This window comes from Filicampus tigris, chromosome 3 (assembly GCF_054856515.1).
Source record: "Filicampus tigris isolate MCC_2025a chromosome 3, RoL_Ftig_1.0, whole genome shotgun sequence".
Classification (NCBI taxonomy): Eukaryota; Metazoa; Chordata; class Actinopteri; order Syngnathiformes; family Syngnathidae; genus Filicampus; species Filicampus tigris.
In genome coordinates this window covers 24,318,436-24,330,806 of record NC_141219.1, presented here as the reverse complement: position 1 = coordinate 24,330,806, position 12,371 = coordinate 24,318,436, and the positions used below count along the sequence as shown (strand labels likewise).

The 12,371-nt window shown below is 41.1% G+C and overlaps 1 protein-coding gene across 3 annotated transcripts in view; it reads left to right on the top strand.

Moving 5' to 3' along the window:
- The window catches only part of trip4 (thyroid hormone receptor interactor 4), a 78,135-nt gene extending 66,107 nt beyond the window's left edge, over positions 1 to 12,028 (top strand). Inside the window, exons 13-14 of one of the 3 annotated variants that reach the window (XM_086026924.1) lie at positions 10,510 to 10,599; positions 11,310 to 12,028. In XM_086026924.1, coding sequence (XP_085883050.1) covers positions 10,510 to 10,574 — 65 coding nt within the window. In that variant the 3' untranslated portion in view covers positions 10,575 to 10,599; positions 11,310 to 12,028. Of the gene's footprint in view, positions 1 to 10,509 lie in introns of all 3 variants that reach the window. The other 2 variants (XM_086026923.1, XM_086026922.1) reach the window with 2 other exon arrangements.
- Positions 12,029 to 12,371: the final 343 nt, after the last annotated feature.

The window sequence follows — 12,371 nt, the reverse complement described above, 5'->3', positions numbered from 1 at the left end:
TGCACCCATGACGCACGCTATGAAATGACGATAATAGACTGTTGCAAATAAATGAACACAATTCATCTAAAATGTAAATTAGGTCGGTGCTTCTGATTGTGTTTGGGCCAGCCGAGTAAGCCTTGAAGCCCCGGATTGCACGGCACTGAAAGAATTTATCCAAAATGTTCCATTTGATGTTGAATAGCTATCAACAATTGTCATGCTCATGAAACTGACAGAAGTGGAATTGACATCAACTTGTGACTGTCGATATATTTTTTTAATTGTACATCATTGACATCAATTTGTGACTGTCAATATTTTTTTTTTTAAATTGTACTTCATATGAATAATTAAACACTTGGACTGAGTATGTAATAAAGCAGAGGAATCGATGCAATATTTAATTTGTTTCAAAGCTGAATCCATGTGTTTGATTGAGACAGGACACAAGTCTTGAGGAACTGTACAAAAAACAAAGAAAGCCTCATGCAATTTAGTTAAAACCGAGCTACATCTGCATCAAATCTATTCAACAATATAATAGTGATATAGAGCTGTGGTGCATAGTACTGAGAGGTAGGTATCTAGTAGTTTAGCTGGTTTCAAATATTCTGGATACTTCATTTAGCTACATAAAAGAGACAAAATATTGTGATTTTTGAATTATTTTGTTTATGAACTTTAAATGATTTTTTTTTTCCATTAGAAACACTTCTGTTGTTTGAAGAAGGCATTTTTGCAGAGCTGGGCATTTTACTACAAATTGAGCGTCCGTCATTTGTCATCCGTCGGCAGCGTGTGTACCCTTCCGTCGTCCGTCATTCGCCATTATTTCCGCGGGGGGGGAGGAAATAGTACCTGTCTATAGGCCCGTCCGCCTCTAATTTTAAACGGGCTTCCGTCGGCGATTCCGACTAAACATTGAGCGATATTTGAAACGAAACGAAAGACTCACCACATGGAAGTCTCATTCACTGCGGCATGGGAGCTTCCATGCTCCATGTCCGGCCAGACTAATGCGTGTCCTTTTAGGACCCTGAAGCTGCAAGCCTCGGCCACGGCCAATGGGAAAAAGAAGCCCTTATTATCGGGATTGTGACATTGCCCTCCCTCTCTTGTAATGGTATTCCTCAGCAGCAGGAGGGAGGGGGCGGTGCAGGTGAAGTCAGAATGAGGAAATACTGGCACGCTTGAACGCGCACTACTGTCTCGTGTCTCTTTATACACAAACATATTCGCCGCGGCCACTGAAGCCTCATCGCAAAAATAGACTATAGATGATTATTTGAACAGAAAGAGTGACTCACTGTGTCATTGAAATCGTTCACAGTCCTTGTCCATCATTCAAATCTGTCCTCCGGGCAACTGCAACTCACTATCGTTTCTCGCACCGCTGCAGAAAATAGCCTAACTACAGCCAAATGGCGGATTAAAAAAAAAGGGGCTTCCGACTATGTTTAGTCCATCTATTTAAACATTTTACCCGTCATTCGGCAACCGTCAGCAAAACGGGCGTCCGTCACATAGGCGGAACGCCCAGCTCTGCATTTTGGTTTTACCTGACCAACTATACAGGTGGGGGGTTGTATGTGCAATATTAAAGGGAAACGTTTTCACTCCACATATATTCACTAACTTAATTGACCCTTTGGGACATTCCTCTTGTACGTGCAATATTAAAGAGAGGTCATCACTTTACATACAGGTATATTTGTTAACATGAATCTAAATGAGAGAAATACTTTACATCGTAATCTCCAGTCCTCTTAGTAAAACCTGAGGCACTTGGTGGCAGCAGTGATTGATGAGGTCTGACTCTCCTTCAACAATGTCTCAGGACTGCGCAGAGGGCTTGCTCCCTGTTATGGAATGTTGGATGCAAGTAAATTCAGCCCGGAGTGACCAACTGACCATTTTGTTCAGTCCCTGCATCTTATGTCGAAGTGTTTAAAAAAAAAACCTTCACCACTGTGTGTGTTTTTGCAAATAACACACTTCCCATTGAAGGACCAAACAAGTGGTGCTCTGACAGAGTAGGACATGTAACACATGGCTTCCAGAAGGAACATCCATCTGCTCCTTTTTTTTCATATTCAACTGTATTGTAAGTATATTTTGGGGAGAGCAAACACAGAATCACAGAATCAGAGGCACATTCAGACTTCCTCAAAACAAAAACAGTTTGGGATATTTCTCTTACATATTTTTCAAGTTTCAAACATTTGATATATTCATACTATTTTTGTTGGCTCCCTGTTATTTTCATAGTCCACAACAAGTACGTATTTTCTAAGGTTGAGTTCAATACGTTTTAAATGCTGTACACATTTTGACCATATTGTGTGACATAAGCATTGTGCCTCACGAGACCTCATTTCAGCCAGCATCATAGGATTACCTATCTGTGTGTGTTTTTTTTTTCCAGTTGGAAATGATTGGCAGTAGTCATGTATATATCTGAGCAGAAATACTCGTCACTTTGTTAATATGCCATTGGATGAGTGCATCCAGTGACAGTATTCACTAGGGCTGTGCACGAATCAGCGGCAACTCAAATAGAGAAGTGAATTGGTCGTTTAAAACAAACGCCGAATCTGAATTTTCAGATTCAGAATCAGAACAGGCCACGCTAATACAACAACGCTAACTGGTACGTGGCTTACAGTGTAATTTCTCCTTTCCCTCTCCCCCACCCTCCAAAGTCCTCTCTCTCGTTAACCACAAACTTGTGAAGATGTTTACTAGGGGTAGGCGAGTATACTGTACATCATCATCGATATTATCATCAACGTTGCTTTCACGATGTGCGATGTGTGTCATTCGAGCAATTCATCCTCAGACTCTTCAATATTTTGAAGCAGATGTAACGCCTCCTCAACTGAATAAGATTTTTTTTTTTTTTTATCGATCATGGTGACCAGCAGCGTTTCTCAGTGCAACCGCTGTTAGCTATAGAAACCCGGCAGCGCCGTCCCAGCGCAACGTGCGTAAGTGTAAGTAGAGCCGTCAAATTGACTGGGACGTGGCAGTTAAAGGAATAATGACTCCTAACTATTTTTATATTGTTTGACACCATAAAATTGCACCATGGTAATGAAATATATACAGAATTAGGAAAAGTCAAGAGGCCAGGAGCATCTTTTATCTATACACGCAGAGTAATAAAACATTAAAATTTGAAAACAGTCAGAATGACTGCTCTCGTACTCTTAGTGTTAATAGCAAGTCCATGTCCACGCACCATTTGAATTACGAGGAAAACTGCGACCCCACAAGCACGCTTAAAAAAAGCTAAGTAAACATACACCCTCCCCGAGTTGAGCAAACGAATACACTGTACCATTGTCTAAGCAAGTAAAACATAACTGCCGAAATATAACTAATGGCGCCACCAGCATAACATTACTTTATGTGAGCACGTTAAGCTTGACAGGATGTTCGATATTCTCTTAACAGTCAGCTTACACGCTCGTAGGCTGCATCTTAAATACATTTGCGACCGTATCACGTGTAGGAAAATGTTGGTAACTGTCAAAAGATTGCGGCTGTCCAAGTCCAAGCTCTGTTGACCAACTTGGATACATGTGCATATTGTTCTGGTGCCATTATTACAATTTGTCAACCACAATTCGTTCAACTCACATTTTGCTATTATTCATTGTCATTAACCTGACATTAGCCAGGTACAACTGTATAAACTGCTTATGAAATCTTCGGGCATGTTGTCGTTTAGCCATGTTTCCATCAAATAAGCTCGGACCAGTTCCCCATCTCGCTGGAACCACCCAACCTTAGGCTAAGTAAGTCTATTGTATTGTCCAATGAGGGAACGTTGGCATGGAAGATTGATGGTATCTGTGTCTTGCTAGCCGCCTTTATCTGAGCTAGTCAACTGGCACATTTACCCCTGCTTTTGTTTCTGGGAGCCGCGCTGCCTGTTGCTGTGTATCTATCGCTCCTTTCGTAGGATCTGCAGTCTGCTGAGAGTACTTTTCAACGTAGATTAAATAGTTGGGATTGAACTCTCTGTAAATTGGTAAATGTCATGAGGTGGCACTAAAAACGTCTTTGAAGTCTTTGTAAAGAGGCTGGATCCTGGGAGTTTGCCCTGCCATCTTGTTTGTTCCTTTTATGTGGCTTAGATAGTGCCGCATATACTTACAGCTGTATCTGAATCAATAATACATTTTGAAAACTCCCAATTAGGTAATTAACCAGACGCAAATTAAAGTCTTCTGTTAATGGACAGTAGCCCTTAATCAAGCAAATAACCATGTTTTCTAACTTAAACTTAACTTTACAAAGCATTACAATTGTTTGATTCCCCCGCCCCCTTTTTTGTTTTGTTTTGGTAAATTGAAAAGTGTATTACTGTACTGGTATAGCATTTTTATAAATTTAAAGAGCATTGTGTTTAAAAAAATGTTACTTTGAAGAACAGTATCTTTCTGAGGTTATAAAAGTTAAGCCTGTGTGACATGCCTATGTGCATCGCAGTTAAAGCCGGGTGGAAGTTTTTGGTAAAACTGGTAGAGGTACCAGGAAGTACCGGGCTTATTTTTCTTTATCCAAGTTCCTATTTTCATCAACCACTCTGTTTATTGGATTGTTCTGTGTGTGCTACAGCTAAGACCAGCAAGTGAAGCACAGCAATAACAAGCACAACCCCCTTAACGCTCCTGTGTTATCCCCCTATGAATACAGAATACCTAAAGCCTTTTGTTGCTATCCTGTGTTAATAGGGTTGCAGCAGGCTCTTCTTGTCTGAGGTTGCTGCCCTTCCAGTTGAAGGAGCAGTTATTATCCTACGGCAAAGGGTACAATATGTTAATGAACCTGAATGTAGTTAAGTAAGATTACTATTGAGGCATTACAAAATCATAAAATGTGAATAATGCTAACTGTTACCCTTTAAAGACCGGGGGTGGAAAAATGCTAAATTGTGTCGTTTTGAGATTTACAGGGGATATACAACCCTTGAAGTTTCCTTTCAAAACCAAAAGGTATACTGTATGTGGTCTGAAGCTGTTGTTTGCATGAGCAGTAACATATTCCAGCCATCATAATGTCATCACTACTCTGCTACTTTAACCCAGCAAGCAGCAACACCTTTGCTTTCCATGACTTGTCAGACGCTGGTTCTCCTTTGAGTGGTGACGAGCTGTCATGTGCGTGACTAAACCATTTCAACAGCCCACTGTTGGTTGGAGAAATCACTCAGCCATTGCAGTCTGTAAAAACAGCTTCAGGCGACGAGGTTTGGAGAGACCAAAAGATGCAGGGAGGCTGTTTCCTCTTCAGTGGGATGCATGGTTCATGCTACTCTCAAAGCCCTTGCAAACAAGTCTCAAACAGCACCTTCTCTATCTATTTGTAAATGAACTCACTCACGAGCCTAGGAAGGGAATTTAAATTAGGTGTGACTAACAGCGAGATGGGAATCCAAGCGGGGGGTTTTCCACTCACTGTTTTGCTGCTGTCTTGTGGCTTCCAAGGTTTATATTCACATTCACGAGAGTGTCATCAGCTTGGTTTCACATTCCAAACTCCATTAGCTGAGGTTTAGTATCAGAAAAAGAAAACTGTCATCTGATGGGCAAGGACATATTTTCTTTTGAGAGCAACTGGCAGCTCTAAAGCCTGGTTCACGTGGCAGGATGGTCGGCCCGATTTTAGCCCCGAATCTCCCCACCCAACAAACCTGACTTTGATGTCATTTTACTTTGAAAAGTTGCTCGACGGCTCGTTGAAGAAATCCAAAATAATTTGTGCACTTTGCAAAGCCAAATTGGAATGCCATTTTAGTTGTACGTCTTTGGCATATTGTTCAACAGTGGAATTTTACAGGAAAATAATTTTATTCAAGGATCAAATTAGAACAGTCTTTTAATTCAAATATACTTTTATTTTTTTCCCCCACATTAATTAAAAGATTTTACTCAAGTAAATATCTGTTCCAAGCTTCGTAGAAAATTGTAGTTGAAAAATATCGCGATCAAATATGCAACATTTTGCTATTAATTAGTTCAACAATTTTAATCGCTTGAGAGCACTAATATACATGTATATACGTTACGTGTATGTATGTGTGCATATCTTCAGTGCGTATTAACCATCAAATCATTATTTGGATTATTAATACAAGGTCGATGGCAGTCTTGTATGTTATCAATGTCACTGACAATGTCAATATCGATGGCTATGCCTTTTGCAGCATTGGTAAATATTTTCCTCATGACTGCCCAGGAGCTCTCATGGGATTATGGTTTGCAGCACCAATGCGCTTTAGTCCTCGGTGATATGCAATGGGAATGTAATTAGTAAATACATTACACAGTGTTAAGGTGTCTGAATGAGCATCTGTGTTCAAGAGCTTGTTGTACAATCTTGATGATGGAGACAACCTGTGCTCTTTTTATGGCCTCCTTTTCGAGCAAACTCCACGCAGTGCAGCAATCAATGGGAAATTATCTCAGCCAATCGATGGGCCAGCCTTTTATACTTCACCCTCTCTCTAGCTCTCCTGCTGTCCTCCTGAGCCTCTCTCCTCCACACCTCCCTCCCTTTGTCCCTCGACAGCTTCACAACCATTAACGATATTCACCCTCACAGGCGGCCTGACCTTGCTTGTAAGATAGTTGAACACTGTACCTTCATGCAAGCGGTAAAGTGCTCCCTCTACAAGTTATGTTGTTGTTCATGTTTACTGAAGGTTTATGTTTACAGTTTTTACGCAGTGGAGAAAAATAATGCATTCTGGTTGTTGTTGGTTATTTGTATTTATGCAAAAAGATCATGGGAAAGTTGCTTGCTCAGTTTGAGGTGATCACTGACTGCTGGGCTGTTTTATGTCGTTCTTAGAACGCAAAAGGCCTTTGTATATCGTGGCTCCGGGTGCAGTTGCGCAGAGAAATCAATTCATCTTTTCTGAGGAAACCACTTGTCACCGTAGCCTTCACAATCTGAATTGCTACTCATCTTAAATAACTTTTACATTTTTAACACGAAATTATGCAACTGAATGAATTTAACTGCTCTCAATAAAAATATCATGACTATACTATACTTTGACGAGACCGATGGAAAACATTTCCCAAAAGCAAATTGTCTGCTATGAAGCCGACAAAGCCAGGTACCCCATAAACCAACTATTAGCATTGCTATTGCCTAAGAATACGTTGGCTTAGTGTACATGTCGTCTACCATCATACAAAATAATGTGATTGAATGTTGTAAGTTGGAGAAACCATTTTTTTAACTTAACAAGGTACTCCATAGAAAAGCTCCTAAGGTTACAGTTCTTTATTGTTTTGTTTCTTACTCTGTCGGTGCCATACATTATGGTGAGCAATTGCACTTTAAATTTAACTTTACAGTTTGACATTTTAGGAACGAACTGTTATGTTTTGTTTTGTTTTGTTTTTTTCTTCAAACATTTCTCTCAAAGCTATAGAATTCTTGAAACTGGGATATATAGATGCCGTGGACAAGAAGCAACTTGACTGCTTGATTCTCATGCCGCAGGCCATCGTTTTTATTTAACTTTTTGGTTTATGTGGCAATGTGCTGATTCACTTCATTGCAGTAGTGTGTACTTTTGCATACATAGTTTTTGTTCTTTTGTAATAAAGTGGCTCTATTGACTTAATGAGCTCTTAACATTTCCAATGTATTGCCTCTCAAATACATGAGTAGAATGCTGCTCATGCGTGTCGTTCTAGATTTGAGTCGTTAACTTAATAAGCATTTTTGTTCCAGTGGTATTTCATTGAGGTATTTCCACAGCTAAGCAGCACTTAGTGCTAACAGACCACTTTGACTGACAGCCATTCACGAGGCTCGGAAATGGTGAGCAAAAAGCGCTTCTCTCAGGCACCTTGTTTCTTCTGCCGCTACCCACTCAGTCGGGGCCAGAACATAACAACATAAAACGGGAGCACAAGAGAGAATCACCACCCTTGCCCATGCAATTTTTTTCCCCCTTGGGTCAGCTGTGGCGAAAACAGCCAGCTAATGTCAGTGTCGGACAACAGAATGGCTGTGTTTCACAGTGATGCATGAGACGGTTATCGGACTGGATACTTAACCCTGGAGCCGAGACAGTTGATCCAAAATCCAGCAGCAGTGGTTATTACCTCGGCAATAGTGAGCAAACTTTTCAACAGCAACCTCATCGAATTCTTCTTTTTGAAAAATAAAAGTGATTTTCCTCCCGATAAATGTTCTCAAAGTGATAGTAACATTTTATAACCGTCGCAATTGCCAAAGCAATGAAAGGCTACTGCTTTACAGCGTTTAAATGGCAATGTGCTCAACAGTTTGAGCAGGTGCACTTAACATATGCTTGGTGATGATATCCTGCTCTGTTCATTCTTGACATAGACAGGATTATTAGCCCACATATAGACTGTCCCGCTGATGTATGGATTGCATTTAGGCGTCACCTTTCCACTACGAATTGCTTACTGCTGTTAGAAATTATTTACTGTAGTGCGCCCCAACCCACCGTTGGTGTCTTAATGTCTTGTTTTCCCTAAAGCGGAAGTCAACGCAAACATATTTTTTTTCAAGAATATGTTCCCAGCAGGCCCACTAGTTGAAACACGACATTCTGATTAATTTTGCGTTTGCGGAATATAAGTTAGGTAGCAACATGCTCTCGTTTTTAACCATTTCTGGGGGCGACCATTTTGTCTTCTGTCGACTGAAAATGACTGAAAACCAATCACGGCAGACCTATTATCTGAATCTGAGTCGCGATTGGTCGTTGTGAGCAGTTGTGATGTCATTTTCAGTCGACAGAAGACAAAATGGCCGCCCCCAGAGATAGCTAAAAACGAGTGGATAACACTTATTCCACAAACGCAATATTCATCAGAATGCCTTCTTTCAACTAGTGGGCTTGCATAGAACATATTCTTGATAAAAATATGTTTGCGTTGACTTCTGCTTTAAATTCTCTGAATAGCACCATCACAACAAAAACCTTGTGGGTTTGGAACAGTCAATTTAACATTTCACAGTTTTGTACAATAGGCAAGAATTGCTCTTCATGGTGACCGTTTTGGCACAATGTTATTCCCACTGACGTCAGTTTTGTCGAGCTCAAACCATTAACACACTACGGACGACGTGGACATGCACCTTGCTATTATTCCCCGCGTGACACTCCTCCATAGTTGAAACAGAGCGGCTGCAGTGCGGAGAGTCACGTGACTGCGTCCTGCCCGCTGATTTGGCGAATGATTATCACTTCCTCCTCCTTTGCCGTCTGATTTGCTGAATGGGGCTTTCAGCATTTCCTCATTCTTTGGGGCCAACGACTGACCCGTTATGCTTTTCGAGGCAGTATTAATACTCGATAATGTAAAATGACACATCATGAAAGCATGATATCGATGACGATATATATCGCCTACCCCTAATCTTAACCATATATGACGCTCGACTGGTTCCACTGGTTCAAAGTCCACAAGCGCTTCGTCTGTATCACAGCCATTACTTATTTCAGAGCGGCCGCGATCCGCCATTATGTTTCGAAAAATTTCACGACATCCTACGTCACGTGTATATTCTGATGCATTTCATTGGCTAAGAGACCGAGAATTGGAATTAAAAAAAGAAAATGATGTAAGTGCTCTTCCGGCTCTAGTGGTAGAAACGCGGTTATGCGCTCCCGGCCTTAATGGGTTCATTTAACGTTTCGAATGGGAACACAGTCAGATTTAAGGTGTTTCCGTGCATTTTAAAAACAAGTCTGGTTTCAGTTTTTCTGCTCTAACGTAATTGTCCGATATTATCAAGTGTGTTTTGCTTTTCTCTGTACTCTAACACAAAAACGCTCCAAGAACAAGCAGTAGCGAAGAGTAGCAGAGGAAAACTGAAAAAAGCCTTAGCGGACCCTGGGTGGGCAACCATCTGCTTTATTGGCACGGCATTTTGTTCTTCATTGAAGCGTGCCATTTAAAAACATATCAAGTCTTGAGCATTTAATCCCTCGTTATGACCAATGTGAATTGTCAGTCACATTATGGCAAACAATCTAATGCGTTTTCTGGAAAGAAGATCTTGATATTAGTTCAATTTAAGATGCTATCAGTCTTGGAAACATCATCAGATTAGTTTTTCAATGTCTTTATTTTGTTCATCAAGCTGGGGCGGGCGACGGTGTCTTTTAATTTGTGATAGGAAGTCTTTCTTTGTCTTTCCGGTGTATGTTACCACTGGATGTACTGGACATCTATATAACCAGATTATAGGACACCTTATTTTGCGGCCAACAAAGGCTGTATTCTAATCTCTTTCAGCCACGGATTAAAGAGTCTCGTTGGCCTTTTAGCTCTCTCTTTCTCTTCTCGGCCCGTCTCTTGGTGCTGAGCTCTCTCCCGTGTCTGCCCAAGGCCGCCTCTAATCAGCGGGCCTTGAGCTCTCAGAAAGGTCACCCTGTCCCTTTGATGGTGTTTTGATTCATCTCTTCCTCTCCCCTTCCTCCCACCCTTCCCTTTCACCCCCTTTCTCTTCCAGGGAAGCTGGAGAGTCACTACCACCAGGGTGCCAAGAAGGGGCTGGTCGCTTCGGCCGCAGATTGACGTCTCGGCGAGCGGAAGAAACCGACCGGTGGGCCACAATCCACGAGTCCGTCTCGCATCCAGTTGTGTTCAGAATAATAGCGGTTTGTTTGAAGAGTGGGTCAAGATCAAAATCCTTCCAAGTAGTTTTCATTCATGCAAATGCGGCACATTGCACATTCTATTCAAAATCAATAACAAGAAAATGGATCAGAATTTTAGACTGTGCAAAAAAAGTCACAGGCTCTGCATTTTTTAATGATGCACTCAAACATTTACGGTATAGACTGAAAAATGCTTGGCTTCACTTTGGCGTCTTCAAGGTTGGATTTTCACTGCATGGTTACAAGTGACACAATTGAGATTTTTTTTGTGCACCCAAGTAGTACAAATTTTGTCAAGAAGGAATAAAAAAACACAGATCAGGCCCCTTTGAAATCTGAATAAAAGCCGATACGTATCGAATGTCTGCGAATCCCCAGATCGAATAGATTCAGTCAATGTCATCGACATACGCAGATTAGTGACCTATGTGTATGCTCAAACAACACAAAGAAACACATTGAAGTGTCCCCTCAAATGCGCACGTAATCAGGCAACAGTGTGTTATGAGCATGAAATCAGAATTGGGCAGTTGGACCTGCAGTGTAAATCCAGCCCAAAAGCTGCTAAGGAATTGTGGAATGTGTCTAATGGTCCTGGGCATGAATGGCAATTTGCAGGTGCCAGAATGTGGTTGACTCCCTGCAACACAGATGTTAGCCAGTGACTCAGAGGAAAAGCACAATCTTACAAGCCTTTCTCCGTTGGTAAAAAGTAGAAGCAAGACATCGCTATTATTTGGAATCTTTCATCTTCACTTTCTGTAAAGGAAAATTATTATTCTGAATGTGACTGTATCTTTAATTGAATAGCAGAAAGCCCACATTTTATTTTACACACTTTTGTCGATCTTTATTTACCCTTTGAAGATTTAAAAATCTTTATCTATATCTGCCATGTTATAAGAAGACTGCAGAGGCGCAATTACTGATGGCTCGAGACGCAACAAGAAATGCGGAGACCCCTCTTTTTTCTTTTCTTTTTTTTATATAAAGCCTGTCATTACCCTCCTAACACCTAAGGCCACATTTAGACTGACAATAGTTTGGTAGTAAAAACACAGCCTACTCATTTATTTCAAACAGAGAGACAATTACTTCAGCACAGTAGGGGTGGTTTTGCGGAGGGCTTTGGCAAGAGAGCCCGGGTCATCCGAGCACAATCCAAATGGCTTACATTTCTTTCCCACAGTGCAGCAATGTACAGCAAGCCTTAATCACGTCCCTTTGTTTGCCCATTCGAGGTATAAAAGGTGCATTGTGTGAAACACAGTTTGGATCATTTTGTTGTGCGATTAAGCCACAGTGGAAGCGGTCCTCTCAGCCGTGATCACTTTCATTCCAAGGAGAATAAACCACAATGTGTGAGAACCACTCCGACTCGTGAACTTTTTGTTCAGCCTGGACTCCTTCAATGGTATTTTATCTCCTCCTCGTTCATGTACCAACACGCCCCACGTAAGATATCTTCTGAAGATTTTGTTACATGTTCAGTCTAAACACAGCCTCGCGGCAGGTTTATCATGCTCTTCTATCGCCCGGGGCACATATGTCACAATAGTTGTCATATTTTTATGATTTCCTTACGTCTATTTACCTTTATGGGAGTCATTTGTAAACCACGGCAATGGTAGGTATGCACTTTTTCTATCAATGCAGGAGCCATCGGATGATCATCTACAAACGTTTCTAATATAGTAAAGAAAACATTTCATCA